This window comes from Bos grunniens, chromosome 6 (genome assembly GCF_055505025.1).
Source record: "Bos grunniens cultivar Pamir isolate PY7600 chromosome 6, Bosgru_T2T1.0, whole genome shotgun sequence".
NCBI lineage: Eukaryota > Metazoa > Chordata > Mammalia > Artiodactyla > Bovidae > Bos > Bos grunniens.
Genome location: NC_141170.1, coordinates 28,564,697 through 28,590,218, shown reverse-complemented (window position 1 = coordinate 28,590,218; position 25,522 = coordinate 28,564,697). Strand labels below are relative to the sequence as shown.

Genomic DNA, 25,522 nt, shown 5'->3' with positions numbered 1-25,522 from the left:
TCACTTCAGTCGTGTCTGACTCTGTGCGACCCCAGAGACAGCAGCCCACCAGGCTCCCCCGTCCCTGGGATTCTCCAGGCAAGAACACTGGAGTGGGTTGCCACTTCCTTCTCCAATGCATGAAAGTGAAAAGTGAAAGTGAAGTCGCTCAGTCGTGTCCGACTCTTAGCAACCCCATGAACTGCAGCCCACCAGGCTCCTCCGTCCATGGGATTTTCCAGGCAAGAGTACTGGAGTGGGGTGCCATTGCCTTCTCCGGCAGATTTAATGCAATATCTATCAAAGTCCCAATGCCATTTTTAGAAGCAGCAGAAAAACCTATTCTAAAATTCATATGGAATCTTAAGGGGCCTTGAGTAGCCAAAACAATCTTGAAAAGGAAGAACAAAGTTGGAGGTTTCATACTCTCTGATACAAAGCCACAGTTATCAAAAGATGTGATGGCGGCATAAAGCAGACACGCAGAACAATGGAAGAGAAGAGAGAGCTCAGAAATAAACCTTCCAATAGATGAGCAAATGTTATCGGCCAAAAAAGTAGTTGCTGGAGCATTAGCATCATTGTTCCATTTTCCTGAGCCCACGTACCACAGGATGACATGGAAGACCAGATGAAGCCTGCATGTGTAGTCGGCTGTTGCACCACAGACAAGGAACTCTGAGCTTAAGGATCTCATCCCTTTAAGGCAAGCAGTAAGCAAGCATTCTCTTTGTACACAGGGAGTCATTACCTCATCGCTCAGAGTTACCGGCTGCATGGAAACTCATGAGAGATGTGGAACTGCTTGGTGGTCCAGTGGCTAACACTCCATGATCCCAATTCAGGGGGCCTGAGTTTGTTAGCATGCTGCAACTAGAGCTGGTGCAGATAAATAAATAAATATTTAAAATAAATATATACTAGTTTCTTTAAATATAAGAAAATATTAAAAAAAAAAAAAAAGACTCCTGAGAAATGGCCCAGGTAAAAAGTGGTCAGGGTCTAGTCTTGACACTCAGCAAAACATGTAGGAATGAGAATAGGAATGCATGCTCTTTTCCTTTAATTAGTCTTACAATTTTATCAATTGTATTAATTCTCAAAATTCGCTTTTGATAATATTAATTTCATCTGCTGTTTTTCTGTTTTCTATTTAATTTAGCTCTTATTTTTAGCTCAACTGTTCTTATTTTTCTAATTTGTAGAAGCTCAGACCATTGATTTTATTAAATTTTTAATTTTTATTTTATATTGGAGTACAGTTGGCTTACAATATTGTGTTAGTTTTAGATGTACAGCAAGTAATTAAGTTTTACATATATCCATTCCCATATATGTCACTATAGACTGTTGATTAGAGTCCCCTGTGTTATACAGTAGGTCCTTGTTGATTATCTATTTTATATAGGGTAGTATATATACGTTAATCCCAAATTTCTAGTTTATCCCTCCCTGCCACATTTCTCCTTTAGTAACCATAAGTTTATTTCCAAAGTCTGTGAGTCTAGGTATCATTTCATATGGGTCAGAAGAGCCATCACCAAAAAGTTTACAAACAGTAAGTGCTGAAGAGCGTGTAGAGAAAAGGGAAACCTCCTATACTGCTGGTGGGAATGTAAACTGGAATAGCCACTATGGAGAACAGTATGGAGAGTCCTCAAAACACTAAAAACAGGACTACCATATAATCTAGCAATCACACTCCTCGGCATATATCTGTGCTTGTGTTCTCAGTTGCTCAGTTGTGTCTGACTCTTGGAATCCCATGGACTGTAGCCGACCAGGCTCCTCTGTCCATGGAATTTTCCAAGCAAGAATACTGGGGCAGGTTGCCATTCCCACTCCAGGGGATCATCCTAACCTCAGGATCAAACTCTCATCTCTTGTATCTCCTGCTTTAGCAGGTGGGTTCTTTTACCACTGTATCACCTGGGAAGCCCCATGTCCACAAAAAACTATAAATCAAAAAGAAACATGCACCCCAATGTTCATTGCAGTGCTATTTACAATAGCCAAGACATGAAAGCAACCTAAATGTCCATCAACAGAGGAATGGATAAATAAGATGTGAAAATGAAAGTGAAGTTGCTCAGTTGTGTCTGACTCTTTGCAACCCTGTGGACTGTAGCCCACCAGGCTCCTCTGTCCATGGGATTCTCCAGGCAAGAATACTGGAGTGGGTTGTGGTACATATATAAAATGGAATATTACCCAGCCATAAAAAAGAATAAATCCATGCCATTTGTAGTAACATGGACAGACCTAGAGATTATTAGACCATTGATTTTAGACTTTTATCTAAAATAAGCATTTAAGGCTACTGATTTCTCCAGAAGTACTTCTTTGGCTGCTTTCCTCAAATTTTGATAAATTATCTGTTCATTTTCCCTTCTCATGTCTTCTTTGTCCCATGGATGATTATTATTATTCTTTTAACCTACAGAATCAAAGTGCCTTTCTTTGAATTTTGAATGTACCACTTCCTAGACTTGTAGCTTTGGGCAAGTTTCTTAATTTCTTCACAGATCAAATTTATCATATGTAAAATGAGAATCCAAGAGGATCTTTCTCAGAGAATTATTGTCAGGATTAAATGAAGCAATCCATGTAAAGAATGAATGCCTTGAACAGAGTAAACCTACAGAAACTGTTAGCTATTATTATTGATAATTTTTATTCCTTTTAATTTAATGAATGTAACAATTCATAAACATAATCCTGGTTTTTAATACAGAAAATATATTTAACTTTCCAAATTATGTATTTTTCATTTTGTGCACAACTTTTTCTATATTTTGCATTATCTTTAAGCTGGACTACAAGAAAAACTTAAAAAACAATACTTAATTTAAGGGCATGAAGGTAGTTCTGTTTCTTTCTTCTTCTTATCACTAGTTAGGTAGTAGGTCTGATAGATCTGCAGTTTTAAAGGAAAGTAACCTTTCAATAGCCAAACGAAACCACTTATTGTCTAATATAACTTCTGCTCCCTTCTGCCTACAAGTCTTTCCTTTTGTGAAAGACATGCTCCTTAGAACTTTCTGCTTGGTTGGATGCTGTCTGATTCAAGTTGATTTTTGCTCAAATAAAAGCATAACTCAGTTCATCTTCTACTACATCTCAGCATAAAAAAAGGCCAGTCTGATTTTTACTTTTTAAAGGAAGCTGCTATTTTGTTTTCTCACTACAAATTCACCACATAACAAAGGTTCCTAGGTAGTGTAAGTTTGATCATAGACTCCAGAAAATGAATGACAGGTTTTCCTCTCCAAAGTGGAAATGATAAGGTAGAGCAACAGAAATTCTTAGGTCCAAGCCTTGTTCAGCCAGGTATCCCTCCTCCCTCCACACATTCACATTTGTCTTTCTTTCTTCTGCTCTCAGGAGAAAGGTATCCCAAGGTCTCACTAAGGAAGACAGAATCTGTATATATCCTTCCTGCTTTAAATGAAGTCACCAGTAGCCTGGGCAGCTGCGGAGCAGAGCAATGGTTTGGGAGAAAGGGAGCGTGCTGCTTGAACTGATTGGTTTAGACGCTTTCCCTATGTTCTTGCTATGGGCACATCAGCAGCGTGCCCAGTGCAAGAGAAACCGCGTCGCCACCAGGCCATACCGCAAACTGCTGCCTTCCGACGCACGTGCTAGTCCAGCCTGGGGCTCGGGTCCCGGCCCCGCCCCATGACGGTACAGGGCTCGGGTCCTTCAGCCCCGCCCCCGGCCCTGAACTCAGCTTCTAGCCCCGCCCCTGCAAGGTGCCCCCGGGAGCCCTCGGCTGGTGAGACTCGCTCTCCCGCCGAGCCGGGTGGGGGCGGAGTCCGGCCTGGAGCTGTGAGAACCGGAGCGGCGGAGGTGGTGCCTCTGTCGGGGAGCCGGCTTTCGCGGCCATGACAGTGGTGGCCCGCGGCTTCTGGCTGCTCCGCGGCCGCCTGGGCCGAGTGTCGGCGCTGAGCCGGATCGCGGAGTCGCCCTTCGCGGCGCCGGGAGCGGCGGGGCAGGCGTTCCGGGGCTTTCGGAGCAGCGGCATGAGGTATGAGCGCCCCCGAACGCTCGACCTCCTCTAGGGTGGGCGCTCCCGGGTGCGAAGCCAGTGGCTGTGGGAGGGGCGGCCGGGCGCCTGCAGCTGGCGCGGGCGAGGCCTCGCGCGTGTGACCCGGGGCTCCAGGGCAGCCGCGCGGCGGGTCGGGGGCGAGGCCTGTCTTCGCTCCGAACTTGGCCTTGCAGGCCAGGCCGGCTGGTCGCATCCGCCTCAAATCGGGCAACTTGGATGTTCTCTGCGCACACTGGAACGTTCCATGTTTGCAGCGGGTGCAGTTGAGTGACTGAGGAAGACCTTTGAGACCCAGAGAAAAGGGGCCTTAAAAACACGTGGTCTGCTTGTTTGAAGCATTTGTTTGATTTTGGTTACGGCTGTATTTTGTAAACAAAGGAGTGGGCAGTGGCCAGATGGTTTAGAGTTTATGAATTTCTTTGTTGGTGGTAATACTGAGATCTTTTCCAGCTCTACAGTTCTTAATGATTTCACAAAATCAGACATTAATCTTGACTTTTCCGTGTTTCTCTGTATGGCGCTTCCCAAATGTCTGCAGTCTTAGATTGACATGATCAATCTTAGATTCACTGCATCTCTTGTTGCTGGCTAGCAGATTGCGAGTAGGTTTTAACTGTTCTGTACAAATGGTAAGCTTTGTCCGTCCGTCCGTTACTTATAGCTATTATACAAACTCGATCTAAGAAGCTAAGAATAATTTCTTTGAACCCAGAGCCAGTGAGTCCATTTGTTTTCAGACTTACAGGAATTTCAATAACGTTCTGTAACTGCAGTTTTACGTGGCCAGAGATTGTGCCTTACTTGTCTTTTTGTAGCCCCATGTCCAGCACTATGCCGGAAGAAAGGAAAGATCAATAATGAGGAAACATAATGACTGCTTATTTAACTTAAATTGATTAACTCTTCATTGTATATATTTGGATCTTAGTCTTGGCGTGATTGAAGTAAAAAAAAAAAAAAATCCTATAGGGTTTACTTTGGACTTAGTTTGTAATGACTGCTGTTTGTCTTCCAGAGAATATGTGAGAAAATAACAATGACTCACAGTTCTGATTGTGGCAGCTCTCATTGTGTCTGAAAAAAATTACCAGTTGGTTTGGATACAAACTCTGCAACCTAGGAAAAGCAGATTCTGTAGAATTCTCTTTGCATTACAGAATTGAAGGAATTAATGCACCACAGTCACACTATTTAGATAATTATTTGCTGAATTTGAGTTATTTTAGGGCTTCTTCCCAGAGTGAAGATAACCTTTTTCAAATTGTGTAAGTTGGTTAATTTCCCTTTGTCAGATCATCCTGTCTTCTCCAGGTATCAATACACTGAATGAGAACCGTAACAGCTAAAAACCTAACTATCTCGTTCAAGCCACTTGTCGTCACACACACATGCAGATACACACACGGATAATTCAGAGGTTTTTAAATTGAATTTATGTCTTTTATAATTTAAAATAATTGACTGGAATAATTTTGGAAAGCTATTTTTAATGTAAATAAAGAAGTGTTACTTTCAACCCAGCTGCTTTCAGATTATAGCTGTATAGAAATAAGTAATACCTTTGATAGATTTTTATTTTTTCAAGGCAGCACTAGTTAGGTTAGGATAGGTGGCATTTTGACATCCCCTTGTCACTAAGTACTGTATATGAAGATGAAGTTGGCTGTAAGGTTGAGAAACACCTGTGGACTGATGGGTCTCGGGTGGGGAGAAATCCGGACAGTGTGTTGATGCTCATTGGTGTCTCTTTTCTCTTCTAGGACCAGCAGAGAGAAGAGATTCCATCTTCCAGAGGTCGCCACTGTCTGCCTCCCCACTTGTCCCCATCCTCGGTCATCTCTTTTAACACATTATTGACCAGAGATGTATTAATATGTCTTTTGTTACCCAAATGTTATTGACTGGAGATATATCAATATCACTTGATAAGAAATTGCTGGCCACAGGTGTTAGTCTCAGCAAAAATCCCCCCGGTCAATAATGAGTTAATATGTAGTGACACATTAGTTGTGTAGTTATTCATAGTGAATGTGGTTTAAATCCTACACTATCCTCTTGACTTGAAATATGAGCCTTAGTGTTTTTCTCACTGCAGTAAATCTTTGAGTTTGATGAACTCTTTCCCTAATGATATTGACTGTTTTCAATTAACAGGTTTATTACCAGTTTCTGGTATAGAGTCTCAAATGAAACAAAGTATTTTTGATTGTCTTTCATATCTTTGGCTAATTAGATACTTATAATGGAACATATAAATACTTTTTTAGTAGAGAATTTCAAGGAATAGTGTTTAACAGAATTTGAAAATTACAAAATTATTATTTATTGTTTAATATTTAATCTCAGAATGGTTTCCCTTTAAAATTTGCAGTGAGTTTTTCCCCCATTTACTCATGATAAAATAGATTTATTAATTGAAAGAAAATATATTTAAATGTCAAGGAAATAAATGAATAAGTCCCTTCTATTTGTTGCAGCTTATTATTTCTTGAAATGAATTACCTAAAAAGCCAAAAAGTTACAAATAAAATATTCTTGGTGATTAAATTTTCCCAATTTGGCCTTGCTGTGTGAGAAGTTTACAAATCAAAATGTGCTTGGGTTGTGAAACATCATATGAGCCTGGCACGGTGTTTTAAGTGTATGGAGCTGGGCAGCAGTCTATCTCATCTGGAGGCAAGGTTACAGCAGACTTTTATATTAATGCCGTTCTCGAGGCAGATTTTCGGGTATTCTCCAACAGAGGCTTCCCCAAACCATGCTTTACTACATCAACTCATTTATAGTAACTAAATGGATATCCCAAGGGTTTTTGTTTTTTTTTAATTAAAAAACCCTGTATTTTTGGAAGTAGTAAGAGATACTGGTTTATGTTATGTAAATAATCATGTCTTATAGGACTTCCCTCGTGGCTCAGATGGTAAAGAATCTGCCTGCAATGCAGGAGACCCAGGTTCAGTCCCTGGGTGGGGAAGATCCCCTGGAGAAGGAAAGGGCTACCCACTCCAGTATTCTTGTCTGAAGAATCCCGTGGACAAAGAAGCCTTGCAGGCTACAGTCCATTGGGTTGCAAAGAGTTGGCCACGACTGAGCAACTAACACCTTCTTCTTTCGTAGGATGGATAGTTTTAATAATTTTAAAAAGACAAATTGTATATGTACACCTGTTTGTTTTTCTTGAGACCCTCTCTTCTAGTATTTACTCAGTTTCTCTGTCTGCTATAGAATTGATTTAAAGATCATTTTATCTTCATGTGAAGCTTAAAGAACCCAGACTCCACTTAGTACCATTACTGAAGCTGATTTTCCATGGAATTATTTCAACCAAGATAGAGTTTGTACCAATGGCTAGCAAGGGCAGTTTCTCAAAATCACATTTTATTTTGCTGGAAAATTGTGATTTTTGAGTCTTAATGCCTTACCTCTCCTAATGACAATGAGCTATGATAGCTATTTGGTTACAGTTTTTATTTCTAAGCAGTTATTGGTGGTTGGTGGTTTGGTCACTAAGTCGTGTCCTACCCTTGCGAGTCCATGGACTGTAGCAGTTATGTCATTTTAAATTTAAAACATAAATGTTTCACCATTTATTGTCTCATATCTTAGTTTTATATCTGTGCTTCAGCTGTTCAGAAATAATATGTTCTAATGTAATATCTCCAAAATCAAGTTTTCTGATTAAAATGGATCAACAGGTGAACAGAGAAAATTAATACTAATCTCAGACCTTGTTAGTTATGATTTTAGTAATAATCTAGCAATTTCTTTAATGACCCAAATCTTTGTTTTTCACATGCTTTGTAGTTATATTATTCTTTCATGTTAATACCCTGCTGCTGCTAAGTCGCTTCACTCATGTCTGACTCTGTGCGACCCCATAGATGGCAGCCCACCAGGCTCCCCCATCCCTGGGATTCTCAAGGCAAGAACACTGGAGTGGGTTGCCATTTCCTTCTCCAATGCAGGAAAGTGAAAAGTGAAAGTGAAGTGGCTCAGTCGTGTCCAACTCTTAGCGACCCCATGGACTGCAGCCTGCCAGGCTCCTCCATCCATGGGATTTTCCAGGCGAGAGTACTAGAGTGGGGTGCCATTGCCTTCTCCAGTTAATACCCTAGTTAGATGATAAAAGTAGCAACAAAGAAACCCAGCAGATTACCTTCTATGGTCGCATACTCTTCAGGAAATTCCATGGAGCTCAATGAAGATTTTTAAAAATAATTTGGTTTAAGGATGATTAAGTTGTAGAAGGATGTTTAAAGATGTAGGAGCTTGGGTGAAAACTGAACTGTCCAATGAGTGGGATAAATTAATGATTAGTAATTAGTGAGTTTACTATTAAGAAGTGCAATCTGGACCAGAAAAAATATCAACTAATTTGTGTTCAGAATGGGATATAATACAAACTTAAATTAGTTTTAAAGAAGACTTCAAGGTTGATAGTATCCAAGAAGTTTTATCCAGCTGCTTCTGTTAATATTATATCATAGGTATTTTCTGTGTTGCCATTGTTTTTGTTAACATTTTATTGGTTCCATAATATTACATTAAGTCAAGTGGCCTTAATTTACCTAACCGTTTTGCTGTTGGTTAATGTCTAGTCCTTGAAATATGAAATAATTCACTCTCAGATGCAGGTCATGTTCCTGTCAACATCATCATACCAACCAGGTTTGTTCACTTAATGATCCGAACTCTACTTAGGTTTCTAGAATTACTCTCATTAAAGAGTATGCCTCGAACCAAGAGACTATTCAAAGATTTGTCATTCTAAACTGAGGGCATATTATAATTTAAAAATAGGTGTTTCCTTTTCCCACTTTGGCTATTTATTAACTCTGCAATGAATATCATCTTGCTTTAAGCAATCCAGTTGTATTGTTGAAAAATAAATTCGTATTAATATTTAATGTTTCCTAACTCTGTGTTAAACATTTTGCTAAGATTTTTCACATATAGTTTGTCCTTCAATCCTCATAACAACTGAAAGAAGTAGACACTATTACTATTCCCAATTAACAGATTAGGAGACTGGGACTTAGGGAAATTAAATAACTTGTCCATGATAACACAGTAAATAAATGGTGAAGACAGAGTTGGAAACTGCATGATCTATCCAGTGCATTTCTCTACAAGCAATTTATAAATTTCCCTATTGCTTATCATCGTTCTGAAAATCCTTATTAAATTGCAGAACTTTTGTGAATCAAGACACCTGATTTTGCATATAAATCTTAAAAATTGTGTTGTCAGATTTCCTTAATACAGGGTATCTCTTTACTTGGGAATTCATGGATAGAATTTAAGTATCCCTAAACTTAGATGGTGGAGAAGGCAATGGCACCCCACTCCAGTACTCTTGCCTGGAAAATCCCATGGATGGAGGAGCTTGGTAGGCTGTAGTCCATGGGGTCGCTAAGAGTCGGACACGACTGAGCGACTTCACTTTCACTTTTCACTTTCCTGCATTGGAGAAGGAAGTGGCAACTCACTCCAGTGTTCTTGCCTGGAGAATCCCAGGGACGGGGGAGCCTGGTGGGCTGCTGTCTATGGGGTCGCACAGAGTTGGACACGACTGAAGTGACTTAGCAGCAGCAGCAGAAAACTTAGATGGGAGGTCACTAATCTCTACTAAATTTAGCATTTTCTTCAATTGTGAATGTTTGCCTTAAACCACTGTAATAGGAGTACAACCTATAATATTCCCAGCAAAAATACAGGTACATTAATAACACAGTTGATGCAGAGACCTCCAAACATATACATTCACCAGTACTCTTTGATATTATGTAGTAATTAGACTTGCCACTAGGTGTTTTATTTAATGCTTTTTTTAAAAAAAAAGTATTTGATAACAATATTTCAATAAAACTGGTTTTCTGTATACCTGTGTATTTTATGTTAAACATTTTAAAAAATGGTTCTGAGAAGATGTACATGGGATTTAACAAACTGCCCAAGTGTTCTCATAGTACAAAGCTTAGCATATAAGATTTCTTCTGCAAAAATTATGGATGTTTAGGTTGTTGTTGTTGAGTCACTAAGTCATGTCCGACTCTTTTGCGACCCCATGGACTGTAGCCCCCCCAGGCTCGTCTGTCCATGGATTCTCCAGGCCAGAATACTGCATTGGGTTGCTATTTCCTTCTCCAGGGGTTTAGGTTGTTACTGATGTTCTAAGTTACAGGTTAGAGTTCTGAAGTTACAAAATTGAATGAAAGAATCACACGTAATGGAAAAAAAAAATTGCTTTACTTTTTATTGACTTATGGAAGTATAATTCCTTTACTTCACAGTGTAAGATAGCATTTGGGATGTGGAATGAAATGTTTTTTAAAAAACCTTAAACTTAACATTTCTAAATATTAATTTACTTTAAAAAAAAATTCACTTGCTTTGAAAGGCTCCCTAGTATCAGTTAGTGATTGGTTTTATTCCATATGTAATTTTGCCCTGGTTCCCTTGAGTTTGTTTTGTTACTATTGTTAATTTGAACCCCCAAATCTTCAAATTTTGCCCTAAGATACAAAGCATTTAAACTATGCTAGGACCTGCAGAGATATTTTAATTGCTAATGACTGTATTAGGTTTTTTCATCTTTATAGATCATAAAACAGTTTATTACAGCTCTAATTAAAGTTGTGGTTGAAAATGAGATTAAAATACAGATGCAGAAGCAAGATGTCAAGTATACAGATTAAATACACTGTCGTTTGTGAGTGGACTTTGATTTACTATTTTGTGAAAGAGTATTTTGATATACAAGAAAAGTAGTGATTTTTTTCCCCTCCTGTTTACTACTTTGTTTTAGCTAATTAAACACTTAATTTAGTTCTAGGAACCATAGATTAGGATGGTTGTAGTTTATTTTCTGGAAAGTGAATAGGTAAATGGACAAGTTCATAGAAACAACACTAAATGTTGATGACTTTTTGTTGTTGTTGTTTAGTTGCTAAGTTGTGTCTGACTCTTTGTGACGCCATGGACTGTAGCCCACCAGGCTCCTCTGTCTATGGGATTTCCCAGGGAAAAATATTGAAGTGGGTTGCCAATTCCTTCTTCAGGGGATATTCCCGACCCAGGGATAGAAGCCATGTCTCTTGCATTAGCTGGTAGATTCTTTACCACTGAGCCACCAGGGAAGCCCTGATGGCTTTTTAGTCTCATATTACTTCTGGTTCTCTGAATATTTCTCCGTCTATTTCTTAACAGAAACTAGGAGAGCCATTTTAACAAATGAGCCAATCGACTCTTAGTCAAAGCTTATTTTATAAGGTCAACAGAGACTATTCCCATTATATACATGAGGAAATTGCATGCCTTTAAAAGCAGTTAAGTAACTTGGCCAGCTTTTAAAGGTAAACAGGGCTACCTCTCAGGGACTTCTGGCTTTGGGTGAGTAATTTGTAGTCTGTTGTGCTGCCTGACTGCTAACTCTCCTCCCTGGCCCCTCCATTATGATATATTCTTTCCTAATGAAGGGACTTGTAGTGTTAGCTGAGCAATAGGGGGAGAATAAACTGCTGAAAAGGAGAGCTCCTTGTCTTGCCTTCTTTGGGGGTGACTTGCAAAGTTCCTACCTTTGCAGGAGATGTCACCTGAGCAAGTAATGACAGGGTGCATTGTGTGAAACATATCTAAGGGTCAAATTGACTTCACTTTTGATTTGTATTAATGGCAATGTCACTGTATAATTTTTTGATGCAGTCACATTTTTAAGAGTTAAAAAAGTAAGATCACACTCAAGTACTGCATTTCAGATTCTTGTTAAATGAGGGCTACTCCATTTCTTCTAAGGGATTCTTGCCCACAGCAGTAGATATAATGGTCATCTCAATTAAATTTGCCTATTCTTGTCCATTTTAGTTCACTGATTCCTAAGATGATGTTCACTCTTACCATCTCCTGGTTGACCACATCCAATTTACCTTGATTCATGGACCTAACAGTCCAGGTTCCTATGCAATTTTGTCCTTTACAGCCTCAGACTTCACTTTCACCACCAAACACATCCACAACTGAGCGTCATTTTGGCTTTGGCCCAGCTGCTTCATTCTTTCTGGAGCTACTAGTAATTGCCCTCTGCTCTTCCCTAGTAGCATATTGAACACCTTGTGACCTGCAGGGCTCATCTTCTGGTGTCATATTCTTTGTCTTTTCATACTGTTCGTGGGGTTCTTGTGGCAAGAATACTGGAGTGTTTTGCCATTCTCTCCTCCAGTTGGCAAAGTTTTGTCAGAACTCTTCACTGACACTTACTCAGTGAAAAACAGGAGATTTATCAAAAGTTCTTCCCACAAATTGGGATACTTTGAATTGGGATTAAAGATGTATTTATTTACTAAGGCTGCCATAAACAAAGTACCACAAACTAGATGGCTTTGTAGAGGAGGGGATACTCTCCTCTTTTTTCTCTCAGTTCTTTGAGCTGGCAATTGAAATGAGAGAAGGCAGATTAACCCGAAAAAAAAAAATCAGTAAAAAAATTTATTACCTATGTATGAGGAATTTACATAAACATGAAGTGTTCCAAAGACAGGCAAGATGAGGTATATATACGTTATTATTATGAGGTATATATACATATATATAATGTATATATATATACATTATTCTGGACTAAGGAGAAGAAGGTAAGTGTCTAGGACTTCAAAGAGAAGTAAGGTAATTCACAGGAATATGAAAAGAGTTAATGTTTGTGAACAAATGTTTGCCTGGCCATCTAGAGACAGAGGGACACAGAGGGAACTTTGATCAAACCAGCCTTGCTAGGTTCCTCCCTGTCCACCACACCTAGTTCATACTTTAGTATGGTTATATGTGGTGACAGCTCCTTTCTGGAACTGGAATTCCAATTCTTAAAGTTCACTTAGGCATTTGGGAGAAGTTCAAAGGTTTCGTCCCAAATCTTTTGGGCCTTGGTTGTTTTCAGCTGGAAATAATCTGCACGTTAAGAGTGTCACATCTTGGGGCACTGTACCCTGAACCTCATCATAAAACAACAGCAACTTATCCTCACATTTGTAGAGGCCAGGAGTCTGAAATCCAGAGAATCCACAGAACCATGCTCTCTTGGCCTGTTGTTACTGGCAATCCTTGGCTTTTTTTGGCTTACAACTGTATGACTCCAATTTTGCGTCTATAGCCATGTGGCCATCTTGCCTCTGTCTTCACATGGAGTTCTCTCTGTCTTTTTATAAGGACAAAAGTCATATTGTATTTATGGTCACTGAACTCCAGTGTGACTTCATCCTGCAGCTTAATTACATCTGCAGATGCCTTATTTCCATATACGATCACAGCCGTGGGTACCAGGGATTAGGGTTTGAACATATCTTTTGGGGGACACAATTCAACCCTCAGCAATAGAATTTCAGAATTGCTTGTATAATGCTTGAGGTGTCATTGTTTAATTAGCTCAGTACCTTCTTTTGGAGGGAAGGGGTACATTTCTATTGTAAGCTTTGGTTTTAGTATTTGCAGTTCACTAGATGTTTCAAATCTGAACTCCTCATTCCACCCTTGTCTGGCTTATTTTTTTGAATATGTTAATAATTTCCAGTAGATTTTGAACAAAATGCAACACTTTCTAGCTCATTTACAAAATATATTTTTAAACACTTGTTTTTAAAATCATGTAGGCAGGCAGTGAAGAGAGTACATTCTGTGATGACATAATTTTTTGTATTCAATACAAACCTTTTCACAATAGCTTTGTAATTTAGTTATAATAACTGAGCTTATGTGTACAATATTTGTTAATTTGTTATCAATTTATACTTTTGGGCTTTCTCCATGGCTCAGCAGCTAAAGAATCTGCCTGCATTGCAGGAGACACATGAGATATGGGTTCGATCCCTGGGTCAGGAGGATTCCCTGGAGGAGGAAATGGCAACCCACTCCAATATTCTTACTCTTGGCAGACTACAGTCCATGGGGTCCTAAAGAGTCCTAGTTGGTAGATTGTATGCTTGTTTGCATACTTATGGATACATGCCCCATGACCAGTTTCAAGCATATACACATACTTCATAGGTTTCTTTATGTTGAAAGTGTTAATGCAAATTCACATGCCTGATGCACAATAGGATTTGGGAGTAGAGAAAGGTTTACAGCAAGGCAATGCAAGGAGATGGGTGGTTCATCCCCTAAAAAGCTTCAAGTTCCCCGAAGAGTTTCAGCAGAGCACTTTTAAAAGCCAAGTGAGGGAGGTGTAGTGTCTCAGGGTCTGTGATCAGCTCATGCACAATTCTCTGATTGGCTGATGATGAGGTAGGAGAGTGGTATCCCAGGGGTTAACATTATCAGTCCTTAGACTCCTGGTGTCCTGGGGCTATGTGTTCATCATTGTCAGATAGTTAACATCTTTCATTTGTTAGCATGAGGGAGGTTTTTTTTACATCTGCAAAACAGCTCAGGAAAAGTGCTTCAAATATTATCATATAGGTACTTCAGAGAGGAGCTAATGCAAAAGATATGGGGGAAAGCCTGTCCTGGGAAGGCCTCATGGGGTCCTGCTTGGTTACAAAGGTAGTTGACCACTTATCAGGAATACTAGAATGGGGATTTTTACTTTGAGCATCATGGGGGTGTAAATCAGTGGTTCTTAACTGAGGCTTGGCAGAACTACTTTATAGAGGTTTTAGTTAAGCCCAGTAAGATTTTTAGATCTAGCCTATAGCATCTCAGAAAGTTCCTGGCAATTCCTTAGCCAGCCTGGCTCATCAATTGTGAGTCCTGTTGTGTTCTGTAAAACAAATTTTGTCAGAGATGATGAAGGTTTTCTTACAAGACAAGAAGGGCAAGTTCTAGAGGCAAAGATGGTTTTCACATTAGAATTAAGAACTTTCCATCAAAAATAACTATAAAATAAGTGAAAAGTCAAACCATATACTGGTGATACTTGATACACAGATATAACTGATGTAGACTTAAAAAACAGACGTAGCCTAAAAGTTGAGAGTTATGTTTTATTTGGCAGAAATTTTTAGTACTTAATCCTGGGAGGCAGTATCATCTTAAGTATCCCTGAGAGAACTGCTCCAAGGAGGTGGAGTGGGGAGTCAGGTTATATAGAAGTTTGAAACAAAGAACAAGTAGTCTGAATATCAAAAGTATTTTTGTGAATTAAAGAAAACCAGATATCTCAAGGAATTTAACACTTTTCTATGTATGGGAAGATGAAAGAACCTGGGTTCGCTGAAATCACTCCTTTCAATTGCAGCTCAGCTATCTGGGGCCAACCTGCTGTGAATCTTCACATTCTAGTTCTTTGGTGCTCACCATAGAGAGTGGCTGCATTGCAGTCTGATGGCTGCCAGATGGCACAGGTCTTTCCCTCCTGAGTGCCCTGGAGGGCTGGAATCCCTGATGACTGTGACATCCTTGTTTACCCATATGGCAGGAAATACTCCATTTCTCACTGTTATGAGATTAGTGTTCAGAATGCATAAATAGCTACTACAAATTAGGCACAGCTAATAATCCATTAGAAAAATGGTCAATAGAGATGAACAGGCATCCCGTAAAAGAGGAACTCCAGATGGCCAATAAAACTGTAAGACATTCAACCTCTAGTAATTAGGGAAACACATATTTAAACTACAACAAAATGCCATTAAACTAATGTGTTACGTAAAAACTTTGACAATCTCAAGGAAGTAGAAATTCTTAGACACTACTGGTGGACGTATGAATTAGTGCAACCACTTTGAAAATAAGGTGGCATAAACTGAACACATATAAATGTATCCTATAATCTAGCAATCCCATTCCTGGGTGTAAACCTTAGAGAGATACTATGTTTTATATTTATATCATATATAAATGTGAGATATATAATGTAGCTCATATATTGATGTACATTATGTATAGTATATATATGTTATTATATTACATTATATAGTATATAATGTATATGATTATATTTCTAATGTTTAGAGACACAAACATTAGTTTAAATGATAAAGGAAAGCAATGGAATTATAAAGCCCAATTTCAGGATTGTGTTTAACTCTCTAGGAGAAGATAAGGTTTTGATAGGGGAGGGTTTCAATATATACAATTGCAGTGATGATGATAATACTTTTTTTAAACTGGGTAGTAAGGTTGTTAATTTTACTGTTTTTTTCTTTTCATATGTTTCATACATATTTTGCATTTATTCACTTTTAATTTAATTCAGGATCTGTTTTGATACCATTTTAAGATAGAAAGATAAATATCCAGAATACTACGTATCTCACTGTTTTATTCAGTCAGTTCAGTTTAGTCGCTCAGTCATGTCCGACTCTTTGCGAGCACATGAACTGCAGCACACCAGGCCTCCCTGTCCATCACCAACTCCCGGAGTCCACCCAAACCCATGTCCGTTGAGTCGGTGATGCCATCCAACCATCTCATCCTCTGTTGTCCCCTTCTCCTCCTGCCCTCAATCTTTCCAGCATCAGGGTCTTTTCAAATGAGTCAGCTCTTCTCATCAGGTAGCCAGAGTATTGGAGTTTAAGCTTCAAAATCAGTCCTACAAATGAACACCCAGGACTGATCTCCTTTAGGATGGACTGGTTGGATCTCCTTGCAGTCCAAGGGACTCTGAAGAGTCTTCTCCAACACCACAGTTCAAAAGCATCAGTTCTTCTGCACTCAGCTTTCTTTATAGTCCAACTCTCACATCCATACATGACCACTGGAAAAACCATAGCCTTGACTAGACGGACCTTTGTTGGCAAAGTAGTGTCTCTGCTTTGTAATATGCTGTCTAGGTTGGTCATAACTTTCCTTCCAAGGAGTAAGTGTCTTTTGATTTCATGACTGCAGTCACCATCTGCAGTGATTTTGGAGCCCAGAAAAATAAAGTCAGCCACTGTTTCCCCATCTATTTCCCATGAAATAATGGGACCAGATGCCATGATCTTAGTTTTCTGAATATTAAGCTTTAAGCCAACTTTTTCACTCTCCTCTTCCACTTTCATCAAGAGGCTCTTTAGTTCTTCTTCACTTTCTGCCATAAGGGTGGTGTCATCTGTATATCTGAGGTTATTGATATTTCTCCCGGCAATCTTGATTCCAGCTTGTGCTTCCTCCAGCCCAGTGTTTCTCATGATGTGCTCTACATATAAGTTAAATAAGCAGGGTGATAATATACAGCCTTGACGTACCCCTTTTCCTATTTGGAACCAGTCTGTTGTTCCATGTCCAGTTCTAACTGTTGCTTCCTGACCTACATATAGGTTTCTCAAGAGGCAAGTCAGGTGGTCTGTTATTACCATCTCTTTCATAATTTTCCACAGTGTATTGTGATTCACACAGTCAAAGGCTTTGGCATATTTTTCATTTAATTTCTTCACTTAATTTTATGCAAACATTTTAACATATTGCTATTTTTATAGTTATTTTCAGTGGCTACATATTAACTCCAAAAAACTGTAATACAATAAGCAATTTTACTCTGATAATCCCACAAATATTTTATAAACACAGTAGTAAATATAAGCTTCCTGTCCTACACAGCTTACAGTGTTGTGAGGGAGACAGTAATTTTAATAAGGATTTAAGAGTCTACATGAGGGTAAGAGCTGGGTGCTGTGGGCAGTCTTAGCAGAGGCAGATCCCCAGTTTGAAGGTGTCAGGGGACATTTTCCAGATTGCCTTCCAAGCTGAGACTTGAGGACTGTGTGGGAATGAATGAGGAGCAGATTTGGTAGGGATGTTAGAGAAGTGAGAAGGAGGATGAAGAGTGTTTTAGGTCAAAGGAACAGTGTATGTGAAGGCCCAGAAATGAGAAACTAGCACAGGCAATAAGTTGAAATGCAGCTGTGTGTACTGTGAGACTTGGTCAGCACCATGAGGCTGAAGAAAGCTCATGCAGGGGCATGTCAGCTACAGAACATTTGGATTTGAATTAAAATTCCCTTTCAGGTCAAAAATTTTGGAGTCATGTTTGACTTCTGTTCTGTTTTCTTTACACCCTATATTCAATCTCAGTAAATCCGAGTGGCTCCACCCTCAAAATAGATTCAGAATCAGACTACTCTCAGCACCTTGACTGCCTGCTCCGCTCACGTCCAAGCCACCATCATCTCTTGCCTGAGATTCCACACTAGCCTCTTCACTGGTGTCCTCACTTCCCTGCTTCCTCCTATAGAGTCTCCACATTTTAACCAGTTATCACTGAATAATGAAAATCAGGTCATGGCACTCCTCAAATCTTCAAATGCAGGCTTTCTCACAGTAACAGCCAGCGTCTTTCCAAAGGCCTGGAGTACAATGTGATCTGAGGTCACACTCTGACTTTACATCCTGTTCTGACCCATTCATTTGTTCTTTCCACTGCAGCCACTGGCCTCGTTGCTATTCATCAAACATACCAGGCATGCTTCAGCTTAAAGTCCTTTGTACTTGCTATGTACTTCCCTTAGCCTAAATTCTTTTCTCCAGGTAACCACAAAACATATTCCTTCACTTCTTCGTTTACACTCAGGTGTTACCCGATTAATCAGAGAAGTGACACTTTAACCTTCTTATGGAAAATGGTAATTCTGGCCTCCACAAATGCCTTTTCTATTTCTCACACATAATATATTAAATATTTGCTTTAAAATTTTGCTTATGTCTTCTTCAACTACAAATATAGTTTCTGTGAAAGTGAGTGATTTGTTTTGTGCACTATTATTTGTATTCCTGGTGCATAGAATAGTGCCTGGCATATAAGCAGTTTTCAATATTTATTTATTAAATTAATTTTCTCAATGTGTATATAGTCCAGTTTTAACAAGGGAGCTGGCATGTTCCCATTTGGAAAATTGCTCTGGCTGCAGTGTGGAGAACGGACTGGCAGCGATCGAGATCTGAAGGTGAATTCTTAGGAGCTGTGTGCTTCTATGGCTGAACATTTGAGTTGTTGCTGATATTTAACAATTTTCAACAATATGCATGTTTTAAAAAAATCTCATTCCTTTATGCACTGAGGTCTATATGAGCTTAATGTGTGTGTTTACCAGTCCTTCTAGCAGGTAGACTGATGCAGGCATCTTGCATTGGCCCTCCACTAATTCAGGGTTGCTTCATTTATCCTTAAATTGTGTCTCCCACAGAGCCAGGCTTGCTCAGCCTCTCCAGTGACTGGGGAAATCAGTGGGATGAACCAGCTACGACTGAAAATGCTCTAAGTCCCTCTTCATAATTGGGTAGCAATCATATGGGTGTTTACCCGTAAACACCAGCTAGGCCAGGCTAAACCATGTCAGCTGTAATTAGCAGGCCAATTTAGCACATCAGTGCTATCATGTGAAGTTAAGCCCTGTCACCTCAGCCTCCAACAGAAAAGGTGCAATCAAGTTTAATCTGCAAATAGATTGTCTTTTTGGAAGTCAGGAATCAGTTTATGCCATTATCATCGCTGACATTCTCAAGGTCACACAGTTTTGTAGTTTATAGGCTGTAATTATCCTGAATTATGTCCAGTGTTGCCAGTTTGACAATAATCTATGAATAAATCACTGTATTTAACAGAGAATTGGCTAATAAAACATGTAAGCCGCTGCATTGCTATTCATATGCTGTTAAAATGCAACATGGAGCTCAGATGGTTTTATATTTTAAAATACAAATGTATGTTCTTTACATCTGAAGTCACTTCTTTAAAAGTGACTTCAGATGTACGTTAGCAGATAAACTCATTTCTAAAGAAGACTATTTTGCCTATCTGAATATTGTTGACACAACTTAATTTTTGGAAAGTATTTTTTTTTACTACTTCTTATTTTATTTATTATTTATTTATTTTATTTTATTTTTTTCTACCTCTTATAAACGAATCATGTTGAAATTGTTTGCCATATCTGCAGGCCCTTAGTACTTATTAGTATAGGAGGTCCTTGTTCTTTCAGTATTAATGTGTGTGTGTGTGTGTGTGTGTGTATGCGTGCTCAGTTATATCTGACTCTTTGCAATCCCATGGACCGTAGCACACCAGGTTCCTCTGTCCATGGAATTTTCCAGACAAGAATACCAGACTGGGTTGCTGGTTTCCTTTTCCAGGGGATCTTCTCGACTCAGGGATCAAATCCATATTTCTTGCGTCTCCTGCATTATTGTCAGGCAGATTCTTTACCATTGTGCTACCTGGGAAGGCCCTTAGTATTAAAAGTCCACTTAAATGAATCAATAACAAATGAGCATCAGGAATTCAAAGTAAATAATGAAAAAAGTTTGTTTCTTAATCCTGAAAAATAAAATTTAAACTCAAAAGTGAATGTATTTTATTTTTTACCTTATTTAAGTCTAATAATTATGTATTAATACCAATTATTAGAATGTACAAAGATACAAACTACAAAAGGTCACTCAAGAAATGATAGATAACCTAAAGAGCCCTCTGTATTAAATAATTTAAATTTGTAGTTTTAAACCTTACCACAAAGAAAGCCCAGGGCCAGACAGCTTCACAAGTGAATTCCACCAAACATTTAAGGGAGAAATAAAACCGATTCTACACAAACTCTTCTGGAAATGTGAAGAGGGATGGATACTTTTTAACTCATTCTATGAGGGCAGTTTTACCCTGATACCAAAACCAGTTACTTGTTTACCCATGGTTATGATTATTATTGGGGCTTCCCAGGTTAAGAATCTGGTGCTAGTGGTTAAGAACCCACCTGCCAGTACAGGAGATGTAAGATCCCTGGGTCAGGAAGATCCCCTGGAGGAGGGCATGGAAACCCTCTCCTGTATTCTTGCCGGGAGAATCACACAGACAGAGGAGCCTGGAGGGCTCCATAGGGTTGCAAAGAGTCAGACACGACTGAAATGACTTAGCAGACACATGATTATTAAAATACACTTTTGTGTTGAACTAAAGAAGTGGTTTTCAAACATGATCATGCATAAGAATACCTGTGAGAGCCTGTTAGATGTGCAGATTGCCAGGCTGTCTCTTCTCCCCCAGGGGTCCTGAATCATGGGTGTGGTGGAGGTGGGGGGGTGTCCAAAAATTGCAAGTTCAGTAAGCTTCGCGGGCAATTTTGATGTATGTATCCATAGACTGTATTTCAGGATCACTTCTTAGCAGAATGTTGTTGACATCAAAATTGCATGAACCTGGATGAACCCTGTAGACCACTGGTGCCGGGTTGAAATAGGGTGTTCTTGATCTGGTTCTGTGTGTGTGTATACCAACCTGTCAGAAAGGGGAGCTGACTTATTTGGAAGGGGTGACAGATTTAATTTTGTTTGTGCTGGCTGATATTCATGATGCCTGCTCTGATTAGAACATAAAAGTTGTACAGGTGATTGAAAAAATTAAGTTGGTAAAGGTTTTCCTTTCCTCCATTTCTCCTCCTGCATAATATTCATTGATCTGCATATAGTGTTTTGTGTAATATTCATGCACTATAGATCATGCTTTCACCAGAGCTTTCAATAGTGAAAGGACGGGGGCACCAGATGGAACTATTTTTTATTTTATCTAATACCTTTAAAAACTAAACATGCAGTAGTGTGTGCATGCATGCTAAGTCACTTCAGTCATGTCCGACTCTTTGTGACCCTAGAGACCATAGCCCATCAGGCTCCTCTGTCCATGGGATTCTCCACTGGAGTGGATTGCCATGCCCTCCTCCAGGAGATCTTCCTGATCCAGGGTTTGAACCCACTTCTCTTATGTCTCCTGCATGTAGTAGGAGCAATGTTAATTCACCACTTTTAAATTTGAGATCATGGAGAGCAGTAAAGCCTTCCCATAATGCATTCATTTTTGTGCCTTTCCAGAGATAAATTTATGTTGTCTATCAAAGTCTAGCGTGCTTTACCTTCTTAAGCACTTATATAAACTGCCATGAAGTAATGTTTTGTGCGTTTTTTTCTGTTAGAAATAATGCCTTGGTGTGAGCAGGGTGGCTGGGGTGGTGGTGTGGGGAGAAGGGGAAACAGCCGTTTGCTTCCTGGCCTGATCCCCATCAATGACAAGTATGGCAGTACTGGCAGCTGTTGTCACAGAGTCTGAGAGCTGTGGGACACAATTTTTCTTGGAGTAAATGAGAGCAGCTGTGTAGTATAGAGCTCATGACTTCAGGATTTTGTACTGGGTGTACTATTAAGAGTGAACTGACTTTGCCTTTGGGTCAAAAGGCTATGGGGCCAGGTATATACAACATGTCTGGGGCTTTGGAGATGGGGGCCAGTTTTAACTCGACTGTGCTGATCTGTCTTTTCTGGGGAAAAAAAAAAAAGCAGAGCTTTTAATAGAACCAATATTCTAGGTCTTGAGTATGTGATTTGATAATTAAAAAACATAGAGGTGAAAGTGATGAAGAAATGTATACTATAGACAGATCATAATGCAGAACTAAAAAGCAGAGTTGGACTAGTTTTTAAAAGTTACGAATGCATTTCTGAACCTGAAGAATGAGGGTCAAATATATCTGAAAAAAATCAAAGTTTGGTTGCTCGCTTAGGGGATCATAGATGTTTTGTTCACTCTCGTACTTTAAATTGATGTGGCTGGATAGTCCTTACTGCCTTTTTAGTAGTATATTTGTTTTTTGTTTGTTTTCCACAGATATGATGCAATTATTATCTCAGGAACTGAAATGGCCAAACAAATCCAGAAAGAAATCCAGCATGGCGTGGACTCTTGGGTTTCCCTTGGGAACAGAAGGCCTCACCTCAGTATCATATTAGTGGGTGATAACCCAGCAAGCCACACGTATGTCAGGAGGAAGATTAAAGCCGCTGCTGCTGTAGGTGGGGAGCATTTTAGCTGTACTTGTTACTAGATAACGTTTTCTGGTTTTAGTGTGATAATTATGAATGATAACTGTCGACTAAATGCTATTTGAAAAACATGTATTATTATTATTTATTGCCATTCTGTAGATTATTTAGTTCCCAACATTCACATTCATTTCTTACTCTTTTTTTTCTTCAAATTTCTTTAAATCAACTTTGTGTGATTTCTGATCCTATTGGGAAACATGAGAGCAACTTGTTACATTTAAAGGGCCTGTTTGTTTTTTTTTATTTTATTTTATTTTTAAACTTTACATAATTGTATTAGTTTTGCCAAATATCAAAATGAATCCGCCACAGGTATACATGTGTTCCCCATCCTGAACCCTCCTCCCTCCTCCCTCCCCATACCATCCCTCTGGGTCATCCCAGTGCACTAGCCCCAAGCATCCAGTATCGTGCATCGAACCTGGACTGGCATCTCGTTTCATACATGATATTTTACATGTTTCAATGCCATTCTCCCAAATCTTCCCACCCTCTCCCTGTCCCATAGAGTCCATAAGACTGTTCTATACATCAGTGTCTCTGTTGCTGTCTCGTACACAGGGTTATTGTTACCATCTTTCTAAATTCCATATATATGCGTTATTATACTGTATTGGTGTGTTTGTGTTTTTTTTTTAATCACATTAACCTGGCTAGTTCATGGCGGTGGTGGTGGTGGTGGTATTGGTATTTTCACTCTCCTCAAATCCACTAACAGTAGCTCATCACAAATAAGTGCAATTTGTCACGTGGAATACTGGGCCAAAGAATGCATGTGAATCATAAGAAAACATCTGTACCATTTAAAAGTTCCCTCCTGATGGTGCTTTGAACATCACTTTTGTAGAAGGGCCTTTTCTTTCAGTGGGACAAGAACAGAGGGAACCAATCAAACACTGTGTAAGACACCATTAATGAAAAAACACATCTTTGTTAGTCAAGTGACTTTCTGTACTTGTTTTTCTTTCAGGTATCTGTAGTGAGATCATTCTAAAACCTAAGGATGTTTCTCAGGAAGAACTGTTGGATATAACTGATCAATTGAACGTGGACCCAAGAGTCAGTGGTATATTAGTTCAGTTGCCACTGCCAGGTACATAATTCTCTTCTGTGTATCTAATTTGGTTAGGGGCAAGGACATCTTTCAACATTATTTCATGACACCACAAGTCATTTATAAAATAGATTCAGAAAGGGACTAGCTATTACAGTAGCATTCAAGGTGGCAATTTCTGAATGACATGTTTATCGTGACTGAAAATTGTGAAAGAAAACTTTAGGCTTTGGCAATAATACATGCAGTTCTTGTTTTGCACAATAGTGCGAGACCATGAAAATGACTAAGTTGAAATTGGGCAAAGGATCTTAACAAATCAATAGGAAAATAACAATTGTTCTGTGATCTTTAAAATGTTTTCTCAAAACATTACCATGGTTTATAAATGTGTAAGGAGATGAAAGCTATGGTTTTTTCAGTAGTCATGTATGGATATGAGAGTTGGACTATAAAGAAAGCTGAGCACCAAAGAATTGATGCTTTTGAACTGTGGTGTTGGAGAAGACTCTTGAGAGTCCCCTGGACCACAAGGAGATCCAACCAGTCCATCCTAAAGGAGATCAATCCTGAGTGTTCATTGGAAGGACTGATGTTGAAGCTGAAACTCCAGTACTTTGGCCACCTGATGCAAAGACCTGACTCACTGGAAAAAACCCTGATGCTGGGAAAGATTGAGGGCGGGAGGAGAAGGGGATGACAGAGAATGAGATGGTTGGATGGCATCACCAAGTCAATGGAGATAAGTTTGAGTAAACTCTGGGAGTTGGTGATGGACAGGGAGGCCTGGTGTGCTGCAGTCCATGGGGTCGCAAAGAGTTGGACATGACTGAGCGTCTGAACTGAACCGAAGCAGATGCAAAAAATAATGAAACTAATATTTATCCAGTACACTGTAATTTAAAACATTAGAAACATTGAGCATTAAAGTACTTTATTTCATTGCCAAAATCTTATCAAGAGGAGTTTGAACAGTTACTTGCCTTCTTCTCATCATATAACTTATATGGAGCAAGCATTTTTTCTATGCCTTGGTGAATTAAATTGTCAAATTCTTTTTAAGTTTGGATTAACTTCTGTTTTGTCCTTTGTCCTTTCAAAGTCATGAAATATCTCTGAGAATTTCTTTAGTGTGAGGTTTGATTCTGGTGTCACTTCCTCTGGGCGTTGTCATCCTTTTTGTTCCTCATTTATTTTGATCCGTTTGCGATGACTAAGTTCCTTTGGCTTCACAGCTGCATCACTCCAAAGGACATGGTATCAGCTTCTAGGGTCTTTTCCTGTTTCTTAATCAACCAACCCATTTACTGTCCATTAGAATCCTACTGCAGCGACTTTACCTTCTCTTTTACATTCATGGCCCTTACCTTCTTGCTAGCCTAGGTCTCTTTTATCTTTGCTTTACTGTTGCCATCTTCAGATCTTCTATTCACATCCAATTTTCACTTCCAGCATCATCATATTTATTTCTTTGCTGAACTTTCATCTTTATGGGCTAATTCGTTCTTTTGATTATGTACTTTTATGAAATGTCAGTGAATTTATCCCTGAAACCCAAGGAGGCAATATGATTTGCTATCTATGTTTGAATTGAGTAACAGATGTACAGTGACCAAGCATTCACAGACTTCATCTGTTACTTATATAGTGATATTTGGACCAAAGAGTCG

General features: G+C 39.2%; 1 protein-coding gene across 12 annotated transcripts in view; it reads left to right on the top strand.

Moving 5' to 3' along the window:
• The first annotated feature begins 3,720 nt into the window (after positions 1-3,720).
• Positions 3,721-25,522, top strand: part of MTHFD2L (methylenetetrahydrofolate dehydrogenase (NADP+ dependent) 2 like) — a 152,471-nt gene continuing 130,669 nt past the window's right edge. For 6 of the 12 annotated variants that reach the window (XM_086405402.1, XM_086405394.1, XM_086405403.1 and 3 more), the window contains exons 1-3: positions 3,728-4,006; positions 22,581-22,765; positions 23,769-23,891. In XM_086405402.1, coding sequence (XP_086261528.1) covers positions 3,864-4,006; positions 22,581-22,765; positions 23,769-23,891 — 451 coding nt within the window. In that variant the 5' untranslated portion in view covers positions 3,728-3,863. Of the gene's footprint in view, positions 4,007-5,787; positions 5,822-18,778; positions 18,877-22,580; positions 22,766-23,768; positions 23,892-25,522 lie in introns of those variants that run through there. The other 6 variants (XM_086405398.1, XM_086405400.1, XM_086405395.1 and 3 more) reach the window with 5 other exon arrangements.